This window comes from Panthera tigris, chromosome B3 (assembly GCF_018350195.1).
Source record: "Panthera tigris isolate Pti1 chromosome B3, P.tigris_Pti1_mat1.1, whole genome shotgun sequence".
Classification (NCBI taxonomy): domain Eukaryota; kingdom Metazoa; phylum Chordata; class Mammalia; order Carnivora; family Felidae; genus Panthera; species Panthera tigris.
In genome coordinates this window covers 74,163,473-74,187,835 of record NC_056665.1, presented here as the reverse complement: position 1 = coordinate 74,187,835, position 24,363 = coordinate 74,163,473, and the positions used below count along the sequence as shown (strand labels likewise).

The 24,363-nt window shown below is 51.6% G+C and overlaps 5 protein-coding genes across 17 annotated transcripts in view; 2 read left to right on the top strand and 3 right to left on the bottom strand.

The window, feature by feature from the left end:
• The first annotated feature begins 843 nt into the window (after window positions 1-843).
• Window positions 844-3,153, top strand: EMC9 (ER membrane protein complex subunit 9). The gene is made up of 5 exons (XM_007098023.3): window positions 844-1,408; window positions 1,551-1,627; window positions 2,552-2,621; window positions 2,711-2,805; window positions 2,959-3,153. Exons 1-5 carry the CDS (start codon window positions 1,211-1,213, stop codon window positions 3,137-3,139), a joined length of 621 nt encoding a protein of 206 aa, XP_007098085.1. The 5' UTR covers window positions 844-1,210; the 3' UTR covers window positions 3,140-3,153.
• Window positions 3,154-3,194: 41 nt separating this feature from the next.
• PSME1 (proteasome activator subunit 1) lies at window positions 3,195-6,114 on the bottom strand. Its single transcript, XM_007098024.3, has 11 exons — window positions 5,826-6,114; window positions 5,167-5,199; window positions 4,960-5,022; window positions 4,734-4,844; window positions 4,600-4,645; window positions 4,386-4,483; window positions 4,073-4,141; window positions 3,919-3,986; window positions 3,758-3,812; window positions 3,594-3,680; window positions 3,195-3,420 (listed from the first exon to the last, which is right to left on the bottom strand). Exons 1-11 carry the CDS (start codon window positions 5,862-5,864, stop codon window positions 3,340-3,342), a joined length of 750 nt encoding a protein of 249 aa, XP_007098086.1. The 5' UTR covers window positions 5,865-6,114; the 3' UTR covers window positions 3,195-3,339.
• Window positions 6,115-8,701: 2,587 nt separating this feature from the next.
• Window positions 8,702-10,151, bottom strand: FITM1 (fat storage inducing transmembrane protein 1). Its single transcript, XM_007099351.3, has 2 exons — window positions 9,710-10,151; window positions 8,702-9,330 (listed from the first exon to the last, which is right to left on the bottom strand). Exons 1-2 carry the CDS (start codon window positions 9,973-9,975, stop codon window positions 8,718-8,720), a joined length of 879 nt encoding a protein of 292 aa, XP_007099413.3. The 5' UTR covers window positions 9,976-10,151; the 3' UTR covers window positions 8,702-8,717.
• Window positions 9,744-23,667, bottom strand: DCAF11 (DDB1 and CUL4 associated factor 11). 12 transcript variants are annotated; one of them, XM_042989438.1, is made up of 16 exons: window positions 22,815-23,019; window positions 21,977-22,160; window positions 20,941-21,068; window positions 20,561-20,688; window positions 20,221-20,285; window positions 19,816-19,916; window positions 19,440-19,586; window positions 19,172-19,226; window positions 18,737-18,805; window positions 18,349-18,406; window positions 18,065-18,250; window positions 17,475-17,628; window positions 16,919-17,071; window positions 15,534-15,640; window positions 15,279-15,438; window positions 9,744-9,762 (listed from the first exon to the last, which is right to left on the bottom strand). In XM_042989438.1, exons 1-15 carry the CDS (start codon window positions 22,918-22,920, stop codon window positions 15,304-15,306), a joined length of 1,776 nt encoding a protein of 591 aa, XP_042845372.1. In that variant the 5' UTR covers window positions 22,921-23,019; the 3' UTR covers window positions 9,744-9,762; window positions 15,279-15,303. The 12 variants fall into 12 exon arrangements, 11 of the variants coding, with proteins under 11 accessions (XP_042845372.1, XP_042845371.1, XP_042845374.1 ...); XM_042989437.1 differs by lacking the exon at window positions 9,744-9,762 and adding an exon at window positions 9,773-9,791; XM_042989440.1 differs by lacking the exons at window positions 9,744-9,762; window positions 22,815-23,019 and adding an exon at window positions 23,219-23,667 and having other exon boundaries at window positions 14,583-15,438; window positions 21,954-22,321.
• The window catches only part of NRL (neural retina leucine zipper), a 29,683-nt gene continuing 28,269 nt past the window's right edge, over window positions 22,950-24,363 (top strand). Inside the window, exon 1 of one of the 2 annotated variants that reach the window (XM_042989444.1) lies at window positions 22,950-23,026. The gene's annotated coding sequence lies outside the window, so the exon portion shown is untranslated. Of the gene's footprint in view, window positions 23,027-23,085; window positions 23,165-24,363 lie in introns of those variants that run through there. The other variant, XM_042989446.1, reaches the window with a different exon arrangement.

Below are 24,363 nucleotides of genomic sequence, written 5' to 3'. Positions count from 1 at the left end.
GAATGGGAAGCCCATCCTGTTCTTAAGAAGTCATCCTAAAGAACAGAGTGGAAATTGTGACATGTCATGACAGCTACACAGATAGCCTGTATTTGGGGATTTCACAAGATTATTTCCATCTAGGGGGCTCATGAGTGCTTACTGGAAGAAATGGCTTTTGCGAAGGCCCCTTATAGGAATAATCAGGCTTTGAACAGACAAGTAGAAAGCTCCGTGGCTGAGATCAGAGAATGAAGGAAGGAAGGAACAACACTTGTCATTAGCTCAGAGCAAGCCTGAAGAGGGGGTGAGTTTCACTGGGAGAATTAGGGGTGAATGGTGGGACTCCTCAAGAGATGACAGGGAGAAAAATGCTCCCAAGGCATTATGTTGAAGAAAATTATACTGCAGGACATTCATTAAGGGAAGGATGGGTCGGTAAATTTTCCTTTTTGTTCTCTTTCCCCCTTCCTTCAGCCGATTGCCGTCTTTATTTCTGCAGAGAATACATTAAGGAAACCAAGGGCCATATATCCTGTAGTGGCAAAGGTAACACGGGTCTTTGGTGAAGGAGCTGGTCTAGAGTACAAATCCACTCATTCCATAGTAGGAGCAAGGCAGTCCGCTTCGTGCCCACGTTCGGAGATCCAGTGCTCGGAGACACCCGACGCTGGGCGCGCGCTCCACCCCCTGTGGCTTCGCGGGGTCTGTAGGGGAAGATGCACAGGTATCACACCCAGCCATCCTGCAATTCTGGGCCGAAGTCGAGTAGCCTAACCAATCAGTGAGCGAGCAGGTCTCTTCAGTTTTCAGGTGTGGGTTCTTTCTAGTGCTCGGACGACCAAGGTGGGGCAAAGTGTGGACGCGGCCGATGATTGGGCAAAATGAGAACCTCTAAGCCTATCAAAGGGCACCACGTGGGCGGGACTCCAGAAGCTGGTACTGCTCTCTGCAGCAGGCTCTGAGCCCCCAGACTGGCGGGGATCTGCGGCCTCCCGATGCGGGCGGGCGGAGGCGGAGCTCGGCTTTGCAGCGTGCAATTCCCACCGCCTGCGCCCCAGGCCAGGTGGGGACCGGGCGCTGGGACCCAAGTCCCCCAGAGCCGGCTGGCTGCTTTCGAGCCGAGTCAGCGTCACGGCCGAATCTAAGTGAGGGGGCAGAGAGAAGGGACAAGGAAGGCTCCGGGGCACTGGAGGGAGCTTCGCGGACGAGAGCTGGGACCCCGCTCGCCATGGGGGAGGTGGAGATTTCGGCTCGGGCCTACGTGAAGATGTGTCTCCACGCCGCCCGGTACCCGCACGCCGCCGTCAACGGGCTCTTGCTGGCGCCCGCGCCGCGGTCGGGAGAATGCCTGTGTCTCACCGACTGTGTGCCCCTGTTCCACAGCCACCTAGCCCTGTCCGTCATGCTGGAGGTCGCCCTCAACCAGGTGCCGTCGCTGGACTCCCACTGACCACCGGGAAACCCCCTAACACCCCTAGCCCAAGCCCATCCCCGGTCTCTGGGCAGCAGTGCGCACCTACAGGGCGGGCGGCACGATTGGGTTTCTGATGGCCCCTTTCCCACGGCAGGTGGATGTGTGGGGCGCGCAGGCCGGTCTGGTAGTGGCTGGGTACTACCATGCCAATGCAGCTCTGGACGATCAGAGGTGAGTGGAGTAGCCCGAGGCAGAAGGCTAAGGGTTATGGGATGAGGGATCAAGAGAACCCTTCTTGGTCTTTCCTCCCATCTGTCCTTCGTCGAATGCTTAGGAGCAGGTACTATATACACCAGGCACTAGGCTGAGTACTGGAGTGAAGGCATATAAAGAAATATGAAGGCGATCCCTGGAGGAGCTGTAGTGGGGGTTCGGGGGGATAGTTGTGTGTAAGTAACAAGCTGACACCTGGCTTTAACTGAGGTGTCGTCCCCCCCCCCCCCCCCCCCCCCCCGCTCCTCGCCAAGCGCTGGCAGAACATAGAGGAAGCCCAACCAGCAACTTCGGGGGGGTGGGGTGGGGGAAGAAATTTCCTTATATATAGAAAAAGTTATATACTTACATATGAATCCCCTATCTGGATCAAATTATACAGTTTTGTGATTTGCTTTTCCCTCCTCACTTAGTAAATATCTGCCATCTTTCCATCTCTAAAGATTTACCTTAGCCTGGCAGCTATATAGTAGGAGTATGGATGGATATACCATGATTTATTTCATGCCTTTAAACATTGAGGTTGTTTCCATTTTTTTGTTAACACACACTGTCCAATTATTACAGTAAATTCTCTTAAGTGGAATTTTTGGGTCAGCATATGTATAGTATACTGCTTAAATCTGGGTGGTTATGCCAAATTACCCTACCAAAAGACCACCTTTGATTTTCACCTTGACCAGCAGTCTGAGCACCTGTTTTCCACAGCACCCAAGCATTAAGCAGTCATGTATGAAGCTTCAAGCAGGCCTGACCCCTCAGACCAGTTACAGGGAAAGCCCACCACTGTGTCTTCATCTAGGAGACCTGTGAGGCCCAGCTCAGATGGACAGGGTCTATCTCTAGTCACCTCCTCACTCCTCGGATCTTCCCTCTACACAGCCCTGGGCCCTTGGCCTTGAAAATCGCTGGGCGGATTGCAGAATTCTTCCCTGATGCAGTACTTATTATGGTGAGGCTTGGGTTTCAGGGTGGGGACTTGGTGAGAAAATAGGAAGTGGGGTCCTTGAAACCCTCACCAGCCATTCCTTGTCCATACAGTTGGATAATCAGAAACTGGTGCCTCAGCCTCATGTGCCCCCAGTCATCGTCCTGGAAAACCATGGTCTCCGCTGGGTCCCCAAGGACAAGAACTTGTGAGTGCCCCACTCCCACCACCTCTTTTTGGAAACTCACAGCTCCTGGGCCTCCTTTGTCCTTCATCTTGCCCCAAGGGTCCTTCTCTAGACCCTAACCTCTGCCAAGTATCTGGCCCCACTGCCTACTGAGTTTGGGGGTTATTATTTCAGAGTGATGTGGAGGGACTGGGAAGAGTCACGGCAGATGGTGGGAGCACTATTGGAGGGCCGGGCCCACCAGCACCTTGTGGACTTTGACTGCCACCTTGACGACATCCGGCAGGACTGGACCAACCAACAGCTCAACACCCAAATCACCCAATGGGTTGGTCCCACCAATGGAAATACCTGAGTCAGGGCTGGGAGGTGGGAGGGAAAGGGTCAGGATCCAATAAAGATACTTGGGCTGAAGGGCAATGGTATGACTATTTATTGGGCCTGGGAGGCAGGGGAGGGAGAAACCTCAACAGGCTGAAGGTGCGGAAAGTCTGGAGTCCTGTGTAAAAGATAGGAAGGTCTCTGCTGGACCCATTACAGGATGAGAAGAGGCTCTCAATAAATCATTCCTTTTGTTTCTCCCCTCGGCTTCTTGAGCTTCTCGAAGTTCTTCAGGATGATGTCATATAACACAGCCTACAGGGCCAGAGAGGAGTGAGGGTAGCCACAGGCCCCTGGTGGCTCCTATACCCCATTTCTAGTCTTGTGGAGAGGCTAAGCTCTGTCACCCTTCACCCCCAGCCTGTAGGGTCAGGGAGTAGGTGGCCTGGGAAAGCTGCCTCTGCCCACCCCTGCCCTTGCTTCCTCACATAAGCATTGCGGATCTCCATGACCATCAACCTGATGTCCCGGTACTCTGCCTCATCCAGCTCATGCACCAGCTGTCGATAATCACCCTGTGGGAGATTTGGATCAGGTCTGACTTCAGATGTGTCCTTCCCCCACCATGCACCCTGACTTGGGCCTCACCTACCACATGGGGCTGCTTGGCTGCTTTGGTCACAGCATCGCCCCGCTCAGAGAAATACCTGTAGGAAGCAGAAGGGTTGGGAACAGAAGGAAGAGAGGGAGCCCAAGCCTCTGTCCAAGGAAAAGGCAGGGTATGCATGCAGGTGCAAATGGGCAGTCACTCACTTGGAGATTTGCGTGTGGAAGCCTTCCAGCTTCGTGTGAAGGGCAGTCATCAGCTCAAACACCTTCTCCTGGGGAAAGAATGCAAGGGGGAAAAGTGGAAAACAGTGCGGACTGAAGCAGTAAGGAGGGCAGAGGAGCGGGGTAGTGCTTTCACCTGTACAGCCACTCCAAAATTGTTCCCATCTTCAATTCGAGGTATCTGAAGCTGTAACCAGGTGGTGACCTGGAAGGAGGAAATGGTATCAAAGCCACATCAGCTCCCAACCTAACTCTCTGTCCTTTGCTTCCCTGCCCATGGCGAGGGAAGGCGTGCCAAGTCTGTCCTGAGCCCCAAGGCCTACAATTCTGGCTTCACTTGCTGTGCCCTCTCCTGCTAAGACTCGGCAGGTGCCAAGTGCTACCTGGCCCAGACCAAAGAGGACAAAGGGTTAGATCTGAAGCCTGGGGGTGGGAGTGGGAGGGCTCACCAGGTTGAGCTGCTCAATGACATCCTTGATCTCAGGCTTTAGACGCTGAAGGAGGACCACGATCTTCTCATTGCAGTTCACTGGGCCACAGGGAGGACCTACGCAGTGGGCAATGGGTCAGTCACCAGGCTGGAACTGTGTGAGGAGCAGGAAAAGAGGAATCCCTACAGAGGAGTTCCTGGGATGTGAGACTCAAGTCCCTTCATAGTGGTACCTTTGTCTTCATCTTCCTCTTTCTTCTTTCCATCTTTGTCTTCCTTCTGCAGGGAGATAGGGGCTCTTGGGAGTCAGGCCTAAGGCTGATTTTCCCCATGGTTGGGTCCCTCCTCCCAGCTCTTCCTGGCTTGCCTCCTGCTGCTTCTTCCGCTCCTCTTTCTCTTTCTCCTTGACTGGATCAGGCACTGGGATGTCCAATGGGGCCTTCAGATTGCTCAGGTTGGCTTCATTGAGAGCTGGCTCCTGGTGCAGGGTGGGAGGAGGGCTGGAGGCAAGGGCATCCCTCTCACCTCACTCTGATGGCCCCCCAGACTCTCCCCTTGATCCTTACTCTCTAGCTTCCTGCTGCCCCCAGTACCTTTAAAAATGCATCCAACTCAGAAATCTTCTTGGGGAAGTAGCTCCCCAGCAGGTTTTCTGTCTGTATGAAGTGGGGGTGGGGGAAGATGGAGGTCAGAATAAAATGTTCTTCTGGCAGTGAAGCAGCGTTGACACTGCCCAGCAAGGAAGGGCTGAGCGGTGGGAGTTAGGTAGAGGTGGGGTGCTGATGGGCCAGGTTACCTACCTTGGTACACAGGTCTTCACGGAACACATCCACCTGTGGGACACAGGCAGCCCTTCACACACCTGGCTTTACAGCCAGTTCATTTGAGGACCGTTCCCTTAGGGTTGTATAGGGCCTGACATGGGGAAGGGGGTTGGGTTGGGGAGGGTGAAGTGGATTCCCTTGGGGCTGGATGCGGCGGATGAGAACATTCCTGGCCGTGAATGGCAGGTGGTCCAAGTGAGAACAGATCCCTCAGACTCAGAGCCCAGGTCTCCTGGGCTGTACAAGGAGGGGTCTAAGAGCCTCTGCGACTGGCACAGGGACGGCATGCTCTGTGGAGTGGGCCCGGGGCCCTCCGGTGGGAAAGGTCATGAGGTGGCAGGGCAGCCCCGGCATCCTGTCGGTGTGTGGCCCCAAGCCCGCGCCAGCGGACTTCCCCTACACGCCAGCTCTCCACTTCACCGCACCCCACTGAACCTCAGCCGCCTAGCTTATCCCGGCAGGTGGACCTCGCCTGTCTCCCTCCGGCACAGGTGCTCCTGGCACAGAGGCTCGCGTGGGCTCCATTCGACCTCTACTGGACTCGCGACGGGGGTTGGGGGGTGGGTCATGGACGCCTGCAGCCTTTCAGAGCCACGCCTCCCTAATGGGCCCTTCCTCAAACCCGCAGCGCTCACCTTGGCTTGGGCTTCAGGCTGGACCCTGAGTGTGGCCATTGCCGGGGCGGGGGGCCTAACGCCGCACGAGAAGCGGAGCGCGCACAGGGAAGGAAAAGCGAAAGCAAACGCTCGCCCCCACCACTGCCTTCCTCGGTATAGGGGAGTGGAGGTACTGGAGGGGGCGGGGCCAGACGGGGAGAGGAGAGGGTGGAGCGGGGGAGGGCTGCAGCCGCGGCGGGGCTCCCCCTGGAGGCCGAGAGGAGCACTGCCACCGCCACCTCCGCGGGGCGACCAGCGCCAGCCCGCCTCCACCTCGCAACTCTGCCCCCCGACGCTCAGCCACTCCCACCCCGCCGCCTAGCTTCCCGCCTTTGGACTCGAAGCCTACTGCCACCGCCCCGCCCCCCGCTTTTTTTCAACTCCTCGCGTCCCCACGTACCGCGGGCCCGCCTCCCCGCCTCCCGGAGCCCATAGGCCGGCCAAGGCCAGTGCCCGCCTCCCATCTCCCTGCCTCCGCGTTCCGCTGGTTCTCTTCTGCTCCTGCTCTGCTGGGACCATGATAAGCCTTATCTGGCGCTCTTTCGTCTTTTCTGGCCTCCCTACATAGCCCTGACTCCATGGGCATCTGCTGGCCCATGCGGTGACATAAGACACTGTCACCACTCCAACCCAGGCCCCGGTCAACTCTCTCCTGGCCGTTGTGGACTACACCCCTCGATACTCTCCGCGCAGCAGTGGCATGAGACCCCTCTCTTGGCTTAAAGCCCTTTCTCAGCTTCCTGTTGACCTTAGAATGAAATCTAAAGGGCTTTCCTGGCTCATAAGGCTTGCCTGGCCTGCCAGTCACCTGTTTTTCAACTTCACTTTGCACTGCTTTCCCCTTTCATTACACTTGCAAATACCTGGGCCTTCCATTGTTGCTTAAATCTGTCTGGTGTTCATTCCTACCTCAGGGCCTTTGCCCTTACTATAATCCCTTTGCTTGACACACCCTTTCCTTGCCTTAGGTTCTCAGTTGAAATGTCCCCTCTCCAGAGGGAACTCTCTCCAGTAAGTCTTTATTACAAACCAGCCTGTTTTAGTACATTCATAGCACTTAGCTCTCTGATATTAGCCAGTTTATTTATTTTTTTGAGGATAGTGGTGGTTTAAGAGATTTTTTTTAATGTTTATTTTTGAAAGAGAGAGAGAGAAAGAGAGCAAGCAGGGGAGGGGCAGAGAGAGAGGGAGGCACAGAATCTGAAGCAGGCTCAGGCTCTGAGCTGTCAGCACAGAGCCTGACACAGGACTCTAACTGACCAACGGTGAGATCATGACCTGAGTCGAAGTTGGATGTTTAACTGACTCAGCCACCCAGGTGCTCCACGGATAGTGTGGTTTAGACCAGGAGTTGGCAAACTTTTTCTGTAAAAAGCCAGATAGTAAATAATTTAGGCTTTGTGGGTCAATGGTGTCTGTAGTAACGACTCTGCCATTGCAGCAGGTATGAATGAATGAATACCTAAATGAATTAGTATGTCTAGGTTCCAATAAAACTATCTATGGACAATGGACTTTGAATTCTGTGTAATTTTCTCATATCATGGAATATTCTTTTTTTCAATCATTAAAAACTTAAAAATCTGGGCGCCTGGGTGGCTCAGCTGGTTAAGCGTCAGACTTCAGCTCAGATCATATCTCAGGGTTTGTGAGTTTGAGCCCCGCATCGGGCTCTGTGCTGACAGCTCAGAGCCTGGAGCCTGCTTTGGATTCTGTGTCTCCTCTATCCCCACCCCTTCCTCGCTTGTGTTCAATCTCTCTCTCTCAAAAATAAACTAAATAAAAAATTTTTTTAATGTAAAAACTTTTCTTAACTCTCAGGCCATACAAAAACTGGCCACAGGAGGGCTGTAGTTGCTGGTCCTCAATTTAGAGCACAGACATTGGACCCACATCATGTGGGTTTATAATCCTGACTTTGATATTTACTAGCTGTGAACAAGTTACTTAACCTCTGTATCTCAGTTTTCACAACTGTACAATAGGAATACCACCAAACCTACCTGATAGTGTTGGTGTTGTTATGAGGGCTAAATGTCTTAATTTATATGAAGAACTTAGAAACACTTAGAACTGTGCCTGGCACATTGTAAGCACAATAGAAGCATTTGCCATTATTTGTGAGTTTATCATCTGCCTCCCCCATTAACCCATAAGCCTCCAAAGAGCAGAAACCTTGTCTTTTTTTTTTTTTGCTTTTGATTTATAATTATTATTTTTAAATGTCTATTTATTTTGAGAGAGAGAGAATGTGAGCAGGGGAGGGACAGAGAGAGGGAGAGAGAGAGAATCCCAAGCAGGCTCTGTGTTGTCAGTGCAGAGCCCGACTCAGGGCTCCATCTCACGAACTGTGAGATCATGACCCGAGCTGAAGTCAAGTAGGATGCTTAACTGACCAAGCCACCCAGGTCCTCCAGAAACCTTGTCTCATTCATAAGGCATGGAACTCTGCTTGGCTCAATAAATACCTGTTAAATAAATGTGCCCAGATAGACAGGCCCCTGAGGAAGGTGGAGGGTGGGATTCAGTGCAGGAGGCAGGAAAAACAAATCAGCCAGGCTAGAGATGAAGCACCTGCCCAGCAGGAGTGCTGCCCATACCTAAGGGCACTTTTACCTGCTCTAACATCACCATTCCTTGACAGCAAAACCCTCCATGTAGCTTGAAGTCTGCAAGGACTGGGAGACTAAAAGGACAGCAGGAGGGATGGAGATCAAGCATAAGGAAGGATATTCAAAGTCCATAACAGCAAGAAATGGTTGAGGAACGCGAGACTGCCTGATTCTTTTCTTATCCTTCTCACCGTTTCTGAGTCCTCCCAACCAAATGATGAGAAGAGCCAGACTTAGGCCTGATTTGCCTTTATTTCTTTCAGTTATGCTTGCGGCTGGAGTGGGGCCGAGGGAAGAGCCCGTGGCCTGGGCTCCCTGGAGACCAGGGCTGATGATACCAGCTGCCATAGGTGAGGTACCAGGCAAAGGTCCCCACTGCAGCACCCACCACCTTGTGAGTATACTGGTGGAAATAGATGACGGTACAGAGCAGCAAGAAGTTCCAGAGGCCCAGCAGCAGCACGTTGAGCAGGAAGACTAGGCGTAGGGGCGCCCCGGCTGGCAGCCCATGGGCCAGGTACTTGGCGAACACAGCGGCTTCCTCAGCCATGAGCAGACAGCAGAAGGTGAGCAGGAAGGTGTGGGAGGAGACCGTGTAGCCCCGCCACTGGTGGCCGGCTGCCAGGCAGCTGCGGCGGTCGGGAAGCTCGTGCAGCAGCAGGCCCTGGGGCAGAGGCTCGAAGCAGGAACCAGTCAGGTCCTCGATGAGCAGGAAGGCCCTGCCGGCCCCCCGCCACACTGCGGCCCCCACCACCAGCCGGCTCAGGTGCCGGGCAGTCACCGCCACGCGCCGGGTAGCCAGGAACACCACCAGCAACACGAAGCCCCCCAGGAAGGTGCACGTCCAGCCCCATGCCGAATTCACAAACTTTCTGTGGGCACAGGAGAATGGAGGCTATTGGGACCCCTCAAGCCCCATCTCCCACCCCGTCTGTGTTCCCATCACTGCTGTTCCCAGTCCTGCATATCATCTCTGGTTCCATTTCCTCCCCCTACCCACCCCCATTCACTTAAACTTTGCCATCTCCTTAGAGGCCCATTCAGCCTTCTAGGACCCATATTTCCTCTTCAGCCCTGCTCCTGATTTCCCCTGTACCCCACAACTCTGTTCCCCTCCCCCTCCTCCCAATTTCTCCTCAACCTCCTAGCCTATTTTTAGTGTCCAGACTGGCAGGAGGACAGAAGCCTGGAGGAGGGAGCTGGGATCTCAGAGCACAGGGAGCCGGCGCCCACAGCCTCAAGTGGACTCACATGTTGAAGAAGTTGCCGTGGCTGGCGAAGATAGTCCGAGGGTTGACATGGAACTGCAGAAGGGGCCCAAAGATGACCACTGCTGCCAACCAGGCATGGTAGAGGCGCCGTAAGCAGGGGCTGCCCAGGAGCCGGGCAGCCTGTTCACTTCCAAAGTACAGCAAGGCAGAGGCCACCCAGAGCAGCACCTTGACCAGGCAGCCCAGCAGTGCCCGGATTCGGGCCCCGGCCCCCAGCCCTGCCCCCACCACCGGCCCCCGCTCCATGTTCCCTCCCCTCCCCACTAACTGCTTGCTCTGCTGGGCAGCTGAGGAGGGGCTGATGGGGCCCCCCCTGGACAAGGACAGGCAGTGACAGGTGTGGCAGACACAGGGCAGAGCCCTGTTGGCAGCTGGCAGGCGGGGGAGAGGGGCGGGGGGCAGCAAGGGGCCAGGGCGGAGGGCTGCCACGTCAGCAGGGTCCTAGCCTTAGATGTGTGTCCTGACAGTGGCCTGTGTCCTTTCCTGTTAGCCCTGTGTCCCCTTGACTCTCTAGGTTTGTGTCCCCAGCTCCAACCCTGTTCTAGTTCTTGTTGGAGGGTAAGGTCTACTGTTCAGTGTTGTCTTTGTCCACAGTCTGCCTGGGTCTGCCTGTCTTTGATCAGCCAGTCACCCCCACCCCACCCCAAATTTACTTTGTTTGCTCCACAGGGAAATCAGGGGTCATGAAGATTCAGATTAACTAAATCTTGGAAATCATTAAAAATATCTGTGTCTGGGGGCACCCCACCGGTGGCTCAGTTGGTTGAGCATCTGACTCCTGATTGTGGCTCAGTCATGATCCCAGGGTTGTGGGATCAAGCCCTCCATCTAGCTCTCGCTTAGCTTGCATGATCTCTCTCTCTCTCTCTCAAGATGATAACTTTTTTTTTTTTTTTAACTAAAAAACAAACAAAAAAAACCCCACAAAGAATGGTCTCACGTTAGATCTGATGTCTGGTGCATTGCATAACCACCATGGTTTATGTAGGGCCAAACTAGCCCCTCAGAGCTCCTCACACCAGACAGGGGCTGGGGCTGGGTCAAGCCCCTCAGGTCACAGTGCACCTAAGTGGATACCCCTGCTGATGTGCCTCCTCTGCCTGAGTTGGACACCGTGCTGTGCACAGACATCTCATGCATCCTGATTCAGGAGAGGAGCTAGATCCCACTGATGAAACAGACCCAGATTTTTTTTTTTTAAATTTTACAGAGACTGAGCGGGGGGAGAGGGGCAGAGGGAGAGAGAATCTTGAAGTTTATTTATTTTGAGAGAGAGAGAGAGAGAGAGACAGCATGAGTGGGGGAGGGGCAGAGAGAAGGAGAGGGAGAAGCCCATGCAGTTTCTGCACTGCCAGTGCAGAGCTGGATGCAGGGCTCAGACCCATGAAGCTGAGAGGTCATGACCTGAGCCAAAACCAAGAGTCTGGCACTTGATGGACTGAGCCACCCAGGCACCCCCCATTCCTTGGTGTTTATTATGATGGCCAACACATGAAATCGAAGTGTCTGATGAAAGGCGTACTGTATGAGAGATGGTGGCAGCCCCGGTTGGACTTTCAGAACCCCAAAGATTAGGCTTAGTACCATGTGATGGGGGTGGGAGTGGAGACCCTACAAAAATCCCCAGCTTGGAGTCCATCAAAACCTTAGGTTGTGTCCACCTGCCAGTTACCCTGGGTCCTAAGCCCCACACTGGCCTCCCAGCCTGACCCCTGGGGCTAGAACCACAAGGAGGAGAGCAACCTAACCAAGGGACATCCCTCTTATTCAGTAACTGTTCTGGGATACTTTTTTTGTCTGCCTTCCTCATTCCACAAAACTGTGGTGGGTTTTCAGAGCACAGTGGAGGCCCATGAAGTAGTGAAAAGAATGAGCAAGCAAGTACCCCTGGGTTCTGAACTGTGTGACTTTGGGAAAATCAACTAATCTTCCTTGGTCCTCCGTGCCCTCATTCATAAACTGACCAACATTGACTAATCAATCTGATTCCTTTCAGATCCTAAAGCCATACCTCGACATAGTTCCTGTTTATGGACCCCAACATGAAGACCTATAAAACCTCTCACACATTTTTAAGTTGACAAAAAATTTTCATTGTAATTAAAAAAAAATTTTTTTATGTTTTATTTATTTTTGAGACAGAGAGAGACAGAGCATGAACAGGGGAGGGTCAGAGAGAGAGGGAGACACAGAATCTGAAGCAGGCTCCAGGCTCTAAGCTGTCAGCACAGAGCCCGACGCGGGGCTCAAACTCATGGACCGTGAGATCATGACCTGAGCCGAAGTCGGACGCTTAACCGACTGAGCCACCCAGGCGCCCCTCATTGTAATTTTAAATAGTTGCACAGAACATAATTTCCAACGCATTTTCTATAGATCACTCTTTTAAATATACCCAATGGAATCTAAACCCTACAGTGACTATATATCTTACCATTATCCACTTAAAAAACAAGTGACAAGATCTTAATAGTCAGAAATCATATTTCTATTAGACTTCCCCTACAGAATTTATCCTAATGTTTTTGTGCCTGAAAGTTCTTTATTTTTTATTAATTTTTTAATGTTTATTTTTGAGAGAGAGAGACAGAATGCGAGATAGTTTCACATTGAGAGAGAGGGAGACACAGAATCCGAAACAGGCTCCAGGCTCCGAGCTGTCAGCACAGAGCCGGACACAGGGCTCGAACTCACGAGCTGTGAGATCATGACCTGAGCCAAAGTCAGATGCTCAACCGACTCAGTCATCCAGGCGCCCTCTGAAAGTCTTTTATTGATCACATGTCTCTGCCAAAAAAAGTCTGTAACTTGAAACTTAATTTTAATTTTTTTGAAGTTATTTTGAGAGAGAGAGAGAGTCCCAAGCAGCCTCTGTGCTGCCAATGCAGAGCCCGACGTGGGGCTCAATCCCTTGAACCATGAGATCATGACTTGAGCCGAAATCGAGTGAGACACTTAATCGACTGAGCCACCCAGGTGCCCTGAAAGTTAATTTTTAAATATTTCTTGTGTTCATAAGGCCCTGAAATTAAAACGTTTTTCTTCTGGATAAAGTTTTCATAATAATTGTTAGTAATATAAAATGTATAATTAGTACAGCAAAGATTTCACTTTTTTTTGTAGCTTTGGTTTTTTTTTAATTTAAACTTTAGTTAAAAATTTTTTTTTTAGTTAGTTAACATACAGTGCAATATTGGTTTCCGGAGAATTTGGTGATTCATCACTTCCATGCAACACCCAGTCCTCATCCCAACAAGTACCCTCCTTAGTACCCATTACCCATCTAGCCCATCCCCCACCCACCTCCATCAATCCATAGTTTGTTCTCTATCATTAAGAGCCTCTTGTGGTTTCCCTCTCTTCTCTCCCCACCCCTTCTCCTATGTTCATCTGTTTTGTTTCTTAAATTCCACGTATGAGTGAAATCATGTATTTGTCTTTCTCTGACCAATTTATTTCACTTAGCATAATACACTCTACCTCCGTCCACATCATTACAAGATTTCATTCTTTCTGAAAGTAATATTCCAAGTAATATTCCATTGTATATATATGTATACCTCTTCTTTATCCAATCGCCAGATTTCACATATTTCTGATAATTAATAAGTTAAAATTGTATTGGAAATTCATCTTTTTTTCTTAACAAATTTTTAATGTTTATTTTTGAGAAAGAGAGAGAAAGAGGGAGAGAGAGAGAGAGGTGGATGGAGCACAAGTAGGAGAGTGGCAGAGAGAGAGGGAGACACAGAATCTGAAGCAGGTTCCAGGCTCTGAGCTGTCAGCACAGAGCCTGACACAGGGCTGGAACCCATGAACCATGAGATCATGACCTGAGCCGAAGTCAGATGCTTAACTGACTGAGCCACCCAGGCGCCCTGGAAATTCATCTCTTGATAAGAAGAATGGATGGTCCTTGAGGCCTTGATTAAAGGAGACTTTGAGGATATTAAAAATTGTAATTTGCTTCTAAGTTTTGGCGCTCTGGAGGTAATACAGGTTCTGCGTGAGATGGGTGGCATCTCTGGGGTGAAGTGACAGAAGGGGAATGAGGAGGGCCAGTAGGAAGGGAGACAGGCATGATAGTTTCACATTAGGCAGATCAGTCAGAGGAAAGAGATCACATGTGGGCCGAGCAGCTGGAGAATCTACTCTTTTATAACTACCTGTTTTGCTGTGAAAGACGAATCCCTTTTACCCCTTGCTGTGTCTTTGAGAACACTTGGAGGTGTGTGTGCTGGTTTGCAAATTGCATTAGGGATAATGAAATATCACAAAGAAAGGTAGATCAGAGCTGGGTGTGGACCCTAACCAACTCTCCTTCTGATCATAAACCATGGGTTTGCTCTGTCCCACCCCAAAGATATTTTTGGCAATCTATTATATCTGGGGCATGTTGCCTGACCTCTTCACATTGCCATTTCCTCACCTGTACAAAGGGTGGCTGTGAGGGTGGATGAGGTCCTTGGTGTGAAGCACCCAGATGGGGCCTGGCATCAGTGCCCATCCAGTCCTCTCTGGCTCTGAGCTACTTCTCATAGACCGGACCAGCTCCAAGGCCAGCCCCAGAACAAAGCTGATGTGGGTGTTCCAGGTTCTAATCTAAAATGCACTTACTTCCTGCTACCTCAATTTCTACTTGCTGGAAGTTTCTGAGTTCAGTGAGGGAGTTGCCTGTTGCAGAGCACAGTTAACAAATGATTTTGGCATTTCTCTTCATCTTGGGGGCATCAAAGGGGTGTTTTCTCCTACAGAGAAGCATATCTGAAGGCTTTGTGGATACTACTTTCTTGAAGTGAGAGGATAAAAGGCCTTAGACAGGAAAAAGAATGAGACAGAGACAGACACTGAGCCAGGTTCCCACAGAGAATTTATTGAGGGAGCCAAAGCCAGTGAGAGGACGAAGGAGTCCTACTTCAACATCCCTCCTTGAAGCTGCTGGCCTCCAGCATGATGGAAGTCTGGGAAGGGAGGGCCTGCCCTGTGTGGGGCCACATGGAGCCTCTCACACCACAACCTGTCCCACCCCAAAGACCCAGACATAGAGAAGATCTAATTCCCACCCAGGAGGGTGCTAATGATATGCCTTACTCATCCCACCCTCCCTTAAACGGCTAGAGCTCTAGCCTTCAGGACCTCTGGAAGAAGGGCCAGGATGCCTGGCCCTCGGATTGGCCAGTCTAATCCTCAACATGAAGGCCAGGGAAGGGTCTGGCTGACAGCTCAGTTCAGACCTGGCCCCGGGCATCTATTCTAGGAGCTAACACTTAACATCCAAACATGATTAAAAACACTCAGGACAGTTCTCCTGCTGACAAAGGCCACACCCCAGATAATGGCAGTCCTGCCAAACCCTGGCCAGAGATAGACACCCAAGCCACTGGGTGTGAGCACATGAGGAGACAGAGTTACTCTGCCCCTTGGGGAGGCCCTTCTAGGGCTCAGCTAGGGCCCCAAAGCCTGGGCTTGTGCTCCTCCCCATCCAATGCCAGGGATTCCCCCACAGATCTCCCGGAAGGGAGGAGGCAGAGAGCTTGTAAGAGGCTCACCGGTGTATGGGGCTGGAGATCAGGTCTACTGGGGTGAGGAAAAGGCTGCAGAGGGGTGGGGCACTGGGGCAGGGGCGCTGAGGGGCTCCTCAGATTCTGGCATGTCGTCCTGGAAGTACTCGGCCTGGCGGTACTGCCAGAGACGCAGGTTCCCATCCCACTGCAGGGCAGAAGGTGGCAAGTAGTCAGGGGGTGCTGCCCTGCCTAGGTCCAAGTCCCAGACATGCACTGGCCCCCCAACCCCTGCCACCTCACCGAACTGCTGACAATCTTTTCCTCAAAGGGGTGCCAGCTGACGTCACGCACGCAGGCCTTGTGGTTGGTCAGCTTCTTCACGATGTGGCCACTGAGGAGGTCGTACACTGTCCAGGGAAGGTCAGAGTGGAGACGGGGCTGCCAGAGTACCTTCTAAATACCCCTCACAGTTCCTGAACTGTACTGCTTACCTCTAGGGCAATTTCCCCACTTTTGCAGGGAGCAAAGCCCACACCAGAGGATGATGTAATTTCTCTTTCTTTTCCCTACCTCGGCTTGAGTGTGTGGTCTGGCAGAGCTTGGATACCTCTCCCTGGCCCTTACCTAAACTTAACAGGGTCAAAAGTTAAGAAAATGTAATGTGGCTTTAAAGCTCTTTACAACAATTTTCTATGAAACCCATAAGATATGGAAGGCACAACAAAAGTGAACAATGGGCTATCTGCACAGACACCTGAGCCTTCTGGAGTCTTCTGGACAGGGGTGCATCTTCCTTTCTGAGTGGGCCCCTGAGTGCCTCCCTAGGTATGGCACTGTCTTAGGCTCCTCATAGCTGTACATGTATTTGTGTCTTTCTGCACACTTTCTGCTTTAATGACTGCATGTCCTTTACTATGAGCTTGTCTTCTTGTGTCATCCTATTTGTCCCTGCCCTCCATTTCCGCCCCCCCGCCCCGGCTTTTCATCTGCAATCTCTTTCTTTCCTTGACAGGCTAAAAAAATAGAACTAAGTATATTTTTGGCAATCTATTATTATATTTACTAAATAGAAGCCTATGTTCCTTCTTTTAATGTTTATTTATTTTGAGGGAGAGAGAAACAGAAGGTGAGTGGGCAGGGGTAGAGAGAGAGGGAGACACAGAAGCTGAAGCAGGCTCGAGGCTCCGAGCTGTCAGCACGGACCCTGACGTGGGGCTCGAACTCACGAACCATGAGATCATGACCTGAGCCGAAATCGAAAGTCAGATGCTTAAGTGACTGAGCCACCCAGGTGCCCCTATGTTCCTTTTCTTAATTTAACACGTTAGGGTGTCTGGGTGGCTCAGTCGGTTAAGCATCTGACTTTTGATTTCGGCTCACGTCATGATTCCAGGGTCATGGGATTGAGCCTGCGTCTGGCTCACGCTGGGCGTGGAGCCTGCTGGAGATTCTCTTTCTCCCTCTCCCTCTGCCCCTTCCACACTTGAACTCTCTCTTAAAAAAAAAAAAAAAAGTGCTAGTGAATACAATGTTTTCTACTTCCCTAAGCCTAACCTGCTCCAAACTGAATTAAATCTCACTTATAGTCACCATTAAGACATTTAAGGTGGTTACCGGTAACAGGCGCAATGCCAGAGAAATATTCCTGCCTTTCCCAAGGCCCCCTCTTCTGACACAATCCTTACCGACAACTTTGCCAGTAGAGCAGCCACTATAGATGAACTGCTGGCCGGTGCTATGGGTGGGGGAGAATCGGCAACGGATAAGGGTATGCAGCACCCCATGGCCCCGGTAGGTCATCAAGGAGCTGTCTCCTGGGAGTTTCAGTTTCCGCCAGGCTGGGTAGGGATGCATGGAGAGCCCTAGGTTAGGGAGTCTGGATTCTCCTGTATCGTCAGTCCTCAGCAAAGACTGATGCTTACAGATGACTGCCTTTCCAGTCTCCGACTGGTGGCTCCTTCCCCACCTAATGTTCACCAATATGGCTCAGCATGCTGGTTGTGAAGATACTGAAATACTTTTTGTATTGGTTGTTTCTGAGTGAGCCCCAGCCCCGGGAACCCCAACTCTCCCCAGAGTTCAGCAAAGACTTCACGCCTAGCAAGAGGGAGTTGGGGGGAGGGACCCAGGCTACGGTCACATCCACTGTGCCCATGCCAGGCTTTACCAGGGGTTAATTATTTTAACTACCACCCCTGACTCTTTATTCTCCAGATCTCAGGTTCTACCTTCCACTCTCACCTTTTTTGGGTACCTGCTGCCAGCGGTAGTCCCAGTTTTGCTGTGTGGCAGCCTGCCGTGAGGCTTCCATACCTTCCCGACTAGAAAAGCGTCGGATATCCCAGAGCTTGATGGTCTGGTCTTTGGAGTTGGAGATGAGATACCGGGCATCACCCTGTGAATCCCCAGATGGGGAACAAGGTATCAGAGTTTGCAAATATCGGGGTCTGTCAGTCCAGCTCTGCTTCTCCAGGTGAGGGGGAAGAATGTCAGTCCTTTGACTTAGCTTGCCTCTTTCTTCATCCAGGTGAGCTCACCATTGGTATTCTACCACAGACCTGACCCCCTGGCTAGGTTTCCCCTTCTTTGCCCAGGGACTGGCTGGGCCTCCTATTCTATCCTGGATAAATTGTCTTCTTTCCTTCCACAGAAAGCCCTGCCCTGCTCCTTGAGGACTGGTGAATACAGATGGAGCTCATGTTTCTTGGCTTAAGTCCCTTCCCTAAACTCCAGCTCTTGCAAACCTTAGCTAATAAGGAGCTTGGTGAGTTTCCATGCCAGTCCACTTCGACAACTGTAACCTGGCTGTGCGGTTCTGCTTCCCTGCCCACCTTGCTGTCAATGAAGGTGATGCCGTCCTGATGTCCAGCCAGTGCACCCACGGGCTTAGGGTCATCCTCCCGCATGGTGCGTCGATCCCACACTTTGCAGATGGCATCATCACCCCCAGAGAACAGGATTTGGGAGCTTATGTCAGCAAAGGCCACTGCATTCACATCATCCTCATGGGACTCAATCTAGCAAAGAAGGAAGCCAGAACACCTAGGACCTCTTTCTAGGTCTTCTAATAGGCCAAAGACCAGGAAGCAGAGGCTCTAAGTTTCAAGGACATTACCTGAAGGGTGCGCCGGTTCTGTTCTCGATCAAAGACGTATAGGCAGCCATCATTGGCCCTGAAAGGGAAGGGATAAAGAGAGTCCTGGAGCCAGAACTGAGAGGACTTATGCTGTGTATGCTCTAGAGAGTCCTTGTTGCAAAGTCCTGCTGAGGGGCAAGCCCTGGTCTCTTCTTACACAGGAGGTGGGAAAAAAGTTAGCTGTGTTTTTGCAAGCAGGTTTGAGACATCCCATCTCATGCTGGGGAAACAGTGAGCAAGAGGTGAAGCAACTCGTAAACCCTGACCTTGGAGAAGGGCTGGTTGTTCTCCACAGTGGGGTCCAGTACAGTCTCTGGGAGAACTCCTACCTCATTAATTGAGGAGTGCATCCCCTACAAATACTCACCCTCCTAACACTTCCCGTCCATCTGAGGAGACAGCGATGGAAAAGACAGCAAAGCGACGCTCATCTGGCCTAAAAAGAGCATAGAGCATAGAAGGAACTGGGTTAAGTGGACTCCCCTCAGCCTTTGTTGATCTGCACAGAATCTGATGAGGATTGTAAGGCACACTTCTAAGGGGAAAAGGAAGTCCGGCTAATGCGTGCCAGAATGTGGATCACCTCAGTGAGGACGCGGAAATAATCCTGCAACCATCTGGTTTACCCTGCTCCTCTGGCTGAAAAGGATGGGTGCTTCCCTCCCAGGAATCCGCACAGAGACACTTGCAACCAGTGTACTTTCTCCCTCTAAGCAGGAGTTCCAGTTCAGGAGGTTTGCTCCTGGAGAGCCTTCCTCTTGAGAAGTTTCTGATGAGTCTGCCCAAGGAGGGAAGCCAGTACCTTAGATCCAGGGCAGTGTGTGTGTCTCCCTCCCCGTAGATGTTGCAGATATGAACTAAGAAAGGCAAGAGAGACAAGAATCTTTCAGAGCTGGGGGAAGGAGGGTGGAAGTGAAGCTGGGCAGGAGATGGAACAAAGGGCAAGGATGTCAGACCCTGGGAGTGATCCTCCCAGGAGAAGGGATAAAGTCCTGGCACAATGGACGTGGGCATTCGGGAGACCTCAGGTCCTGGGCTGGAGAGCCAGTAGAAGTCTGGGGCATACTCACTGTAATCAGACCAGCTGGAATATAGGAAGTGGTTCCCATCAGGGGTGAAGGCCACGTCCAGTACGCTCCAGCCTACATCCCGGGCCTTGATGCTCTTGAATTTATGAAAGCGGCCATACCGGCAGTCATACAGTCGGATTGTCTGGTCTGGGTAAGTGGGGATCAGGCAGAATTAGGAAACCCTCTTCTCGCATCCTCTCTAGATCTGACCTCTCCTTCTCTGTACATCTGTGGAATCTTCCCTTGATCATGGGGAATGTGTTCTGGCTAAGCATCCTAACCCAGGGTCAGCGTTCCCTCAGTCTGGGGCTTTCTAGCCTCAGTCAGGGGGTATATTCCTTGTTTCAGGGTAGTTCGTAGGACCAGGGACTGGTACCTTGGCAAGCAGACATGAAGATCTGACCATCTTTGCTGTAGATGCCGCAGAAAGCTTTCTGAGAGTAGGTATCAGTGAAACCCAGATCGTTGGGCAAGAAGCTGGGGAGGGAGAGGGAAAGTGAAGGTAAAGGAAGCTGAGGATGAAGATTATCCCGGTTAGCAGAATCCTAACAGAGCTGGGTGTGAGTACGAGGGCGAACTTCCCTTTTGGCCTGGGGTATAATCCCTGTTCTTACATTCATTTATCTTCTCAGTTCCTACGCTTTTCCAGTTTGTTTACTCTCAAACTTTGACCCCATTTAACTTTAATATCCCTGACCATCCTTTTATACCTGTCCCTTCAAAGTTTAGGGGATAAAACCTATCTGGCCCTTAGAGTCTCTCCACCAAGCCCCATACTCACTGAGACATCATTCGAGACCGTTCTCCAAGGGAGAAGCTTCCCCGGTGGCAGAGGCCCCGTTCTCTCTAAAGGAAGGGATTGGGGAATATTGCTAGCACAAACAGAGGGCCACTGCAGCCACACCAAGCCCCCTCCTCCAGAGATTGCTCTCGCTACAGAAATAGACACCACACACACTAGTGTGTCCCACCAAACTCCGATGTAGACTGGCTAAGAAGTCTCCAGCTCCAGCACTTGAGGCGTCCTTGGAAAGTTTATTTCCCTCTTCTCTGGGGCAGACAGAGCTTCTGGCTTCCTCAGGAGGCCTGCTGCCAGGCTGGGTAGAGGTTGAGAGGCCTACCTGGTGCAGCATTTGAGGAAAGCTGTGCTCCCGGGCTGCCCGTCTAAGCCCCAGCCGCCCTGTGGCCAATTCCACTTGTGTCTTGATCTCATTGCATTCCAGCTCCCGGGTGTCAGGAGTTGCGTCCACTGTGAGTATCAAGGAGAAGTTTCATCCTAGGTTTTGCAGCCGCAGAACTGTGCTCCAGCCCACTCAATGTGGCCGAATATACTACAGCTGTGAAGGCTCCCTCATTCCCTGAGTTATCTCATCTTATTTCAGTTTAACATATGTTCTTACAAAAAAAAAAAAAAAAGAAAAAAGAAAAGAAAAAGAAAAGAAAAAGGATTTTCTAATGAAAGTCTTCCAATGTTAGGGTCTCAGTCTGCCTTTCCTCTTACCAGGTGGGTTGTATCGGTCCCCAAGACGGCCATCCCAGGCACTGTCATGCTCTTCCTCCGAGTCTGAGAGGGCCTGGATGAGTTGTAAATTTGCTGCACCTCCTCCCTGCACCAACCTCACTTGGCCTCTATGGAGAGATGCCCATGATAAAAGGGAGGATCCCTTCCCCAAACCAACCAAATTCAGAGTCAATGGCTATCCACCTACTACTCAAACCCTACACTGTCCCTGTTTTGAAGTTTGAGGCTGACTAGACCTTGGCTGTAATTTTCAGTCTCCTATAAGATACTGTAGAAAATGAATCTTCATGCTTACAGCAGGAGCGGAGAACTGCAACACTCCGTGGATGTTGACAAACCTACTAAACTGACTTCCTAGAGAGCTAAAAGTTCTAAGAGCATTTCCTTCTGAGCCTCTTGCCTGAGGAGTCCAGAATAGAACTAAAGGGATCCCCAGGCTTGTCTTCTTCCCAAGGAGCTACAGCTAAAAAACAAAGCCAGTGGCAAACCTTTTTGGTTAAGTGCTGGTGGTCAATTTCCTCAAAGCATTCTTTCCTCAAGAACAGGGTTAGAGTTAGGTTAATTTAAACTTGTTTTTCAAGTAAGTCCACATGGCCTCATATCACATGTCAATAACTTCACAGAAGTTGAACACCCACCTCCCCAGCTCTTCTCTTTACCCCTCACATCACTCCTTTTCCATCAGGGCCCCATTTTCATTTTATTTTTTACTTACTTGGAAAACAGCTTACATTTGTGTAGAAACAGCTAGAGAGGCTCCCCTGAACAGTTCCCTCAAACACAGAAGTGAGTTTGTCTTCGTGACCCTCCCTAATTAAGAACTACTCTTGTTGTGTATTGAGATGAGTGCCATGAATGTCCAGAAGGGAAGCTCAAACAGAACAGCTGGTCTGGGCTAATCCCATTCCCTATCCTCTTTAACTTCACTGCCTGGAGTTGGGATCAAGGGACTGTGGTGGTCCCTGGTGGGGACACATCAGAGGGTAAGTTACCTGCGGAGGAGATAGGCCAGTACCTGGGCCAGATCCACATCTTCATCCTCCTCTTCCTCTTCCTCACTCCGACGCAGGCTAGCCCCTCTTCGGGGCAAGCCCTCAGAGGGGTCTCCGGACCCAGTTCCTGCGCTACTGCTGTTCCGTGATCCCATCTTCTGATCACAGCATCATTAGGTCCTGTGCAGGGACTCCTCGTGTCACCTCCTTGGGTTTGATGAAAGCAAAGCCTGCTCTAGAAACACCAGTGTCTCCTGAGATAGAGCGGTAGCTATCTCTAGGAGGGCGACCCTTCCTAGGGACTGAGATCCCTTCTCTTTAGCCTGTGACAACTCCCAAGGCTTCAGGACCACAAACCTTCCCCAATCCTGTGAAGCAAAAAAAAAAAAAAAAAAAAAAAAAAAAAAAAAAAAAAATCAGAGAGTGAAGTCTAAGGAGCTACCCTAGCTCACCAATGAGAATCCTTTGAAGAGGAATTTCTCAGTTTTCTACCTCAAACTCACCTATCAAAGTCCCTGGGGGGAGTAGGTGGGTGAATTCCCAGGTAACCTCTCTGGCCGACCAATCAAAACCCCTCGCGGAAGAAAGCGCCTCATTAGCTTATCTCATGTAACCAATCAGAAGCCTTAAGGCTCTGAGACCCCCGACGCCCCCCTTACCGACCAATCAGAGCGCTTCTTTGCGAAAGCCGGCAGCAGCGACAACCAATGAAGTTAGAATTCAGCCTAACACCCCTTCCTTCCTCGCCTCACGCCCACGTGGTGTGCTGGGGGTGTGTACGCCAAGTGGGGGAGGCAGGGAGAAGCCGAGAAGCCCCTCCCACTGAAGCCGGCGGTTACTGCCGCGCGCGAAACCACCCACCAGCCGGGAGCGGTCGCAGGACCCACAGCGGCGCGAGGCCTTGTTTACACCGACTGCGGCCGCAGCGTTGGCCAACTGCTCCTCCGTCACGCGCCTCCTTCGTCATGCATCTCCTGGCTTCCCGGCCGGAGGACTGCAGACGTCACGCGTTGCCCCTGACGGCCCCGCCCCCTTGGCCCGCCAACTGGACAGCTGAGCACAGTGATTGACAGGTGGGCGGGAGAAAGTGCGTGAAGGGTGGGAGGGGAGGAAAAGCGCGCGACCGAGGTGGGGCGTTCGCTCTTCCTTGGGAGGAGTAGTGGGGAACCGGCTACTTCCTGATTCGGAGACAACGGAACTAGGCTTGATGGGTGAGGGGCGGGGCTTGCAATAAATTGGTGGTTCGCTACCTAGAGGTGTCTTACCGAGGGATACCATTTGCCGTCGGCCCCTAAAATTCTTTTGCCTTCGCAATTTTCAGACGATCTCTAAGGGCCTCCCTTTCGCCTTCCTCCCGACCCGGCTCCAGCCTTATTTTGCTGGCGGTAGCTTCAGTCAGCCCAGCCCTAAGGGGTGACCGGTGCCTTTGGGGTGTGATCACGTCACACAAGGGGATCTAGGCCTCCATATCCTCGCTTCCGGGTTTAGCTTCCGGAAGCCTTGTTTTGTGGGGACTACTCTTTCTAGACCACCCTTTAGTTGCTTTGGCAACTTTTCAGATGACTCCTGGCTTCCCTTCGCGGTCTTTGCAGACGCTCCCTGACACACCCGTGGGTTTCTAGGGACCTTTCCGGTTCCGTCTGTTCCCCTTGGAAGCCTCACGGCTCTCCGGGATTTGCAGACATTCCCTAGACCCTCGGTCTCCGGCGTGCCTCCTCCACTCTGGGAGTCCAGCGAGTGCACGAGCGCCGCCTCCTACCCTTCCTCGGGGTTTATGAGTAAGCGGCTGAGTCCAAGGCCAGGACGTGCTACGTCTCGGGATCTTTTCCCAGGCTGGAAGTCGAGTGACCTCGCCGCTCCAAGTGCAAAGGTCCGGGGTCCAAGCTGCACTTCAGCGCCTCTAGTCCGCGCTCTTTTATAAGTGTTGTTAACTCTCCCTGGGCCCCTGAGGTCAAGAATGGGTGTGGTCAGACCCGAGGACGCCTCTAGGTCTCTAGACCGCTAGGTGCAAGCTTATCGTTTCTGGTCGCTAGAGCCGGCATCTTAACTGGCGTGCGTTCTGTACTGGACCCTACTCATGGTTTAATGGTCTGCTCTCGCCGACTGAAATGCCTGCTTTTTGAACAAGCACCTCGCACTTTCATTTTGCTGTGGGCTGTACTAATTATGTAGTAGATTCTGCCGGTCCCCCATCTCTCATTGTCAGGTAGCTTACTAACAGTTTCCCTGTAACGTTTATTGAGACCTTAGGATTCTGTGGTTTCTGGGCTGTCCAGCCTGGAAAATCTGAAATCATTAAAAGAAGAATTTATTTTCTGTTTGCCCTTTTAATACAGTTCTTCAAGTCTTAAAGATTAGTTGAAGTTGTTTTCACCGTCACCACCCAAAATCAAAATTTCATTACTTCATG

Excerpts from the sequence above, each read along its gene's own strand:
- EMC9 (XM_007098023.3), top strand. The coding sequence starts at position 1,211 with ATGGGGGAGGTGGAGATTTCGGCTCGGGCCTACGTGAAGATGTGTCTC. Across the intron at positions 1,409-1,550 it reads TGGAGGTCGCCCTCAACCAG|GTGGATGTGTGGGGCGCGCA; the intron begins GTGCCGTCGCTG and ends TTCCCACGGCAG. Across the intron at positions 1,628-2,551 it reads GCAGCTCTGGACGATCAGAG|CCCTGGGCCCTTGGCCTTGA; the intron begins GTGAGTGGAGTA and ends CCCTCTACACAG.
- FITM1 (XM_007099351.3), bottom strand. The coding sequence starts at position 9,975 with ATGGAGCGGGGGCCGGTGGTGGGGGCAGGGCTGGGGGCCGGGGCCCGA. Across the intron at positions 9,331-9,709 it reads CACGGCAACTTCTTCAACAT|AAAGTTTGTGAATTCGGCAT; the intron begins GTGAGTCCACTT and ends CTGTGCCCACAG.
- PSME1 (XM_007098024.3), bottom strand. The coding sequence starts at position 5,864 with ATGGCCACACTCAGGGTCCAGCCTGAAGCCCAAGCCAAG. Across the intron at positions 4,484-4,599 it reads AGAGGAAGATGAAGACAAAG|GTCCTCCCTGTGGCCCAGTG; the intron begins GTACCACTATGA and ends CCCACTGCGTAG. Across the intron at positions 3,681-3,757 it reads CAGCCAAGCAGCCCCATGTG|GGTGATTATCGACAGCTGGT; the intron begins GTAGGTGAGGCC and ends AATCTCCCACAG.
- DCAF11 (XM_042989438.1), bottom strand. The coding sequence starts at position 22,920 with ATGACGAAGGAGGCGCGTGACGGAGGAGCAGTTGGCCAACGCTGCGGC. Across the intron at positions 21,069-21,976 it reads AAGATGTGGATCTGGCCCAG|AGGCCAAGTGAGGTTGGTGC; the intron begins GTACTGGCCTAT and ends ATCTCTCCATAG. Across the intron at positions 18,251-18,348 it reads AGAACCGGCGCACCCTTCAG|ATTGAGTCCCATGAGGATGA; the intron begins GTAATGTCCTTG and ends CTTCTTTGCTAG.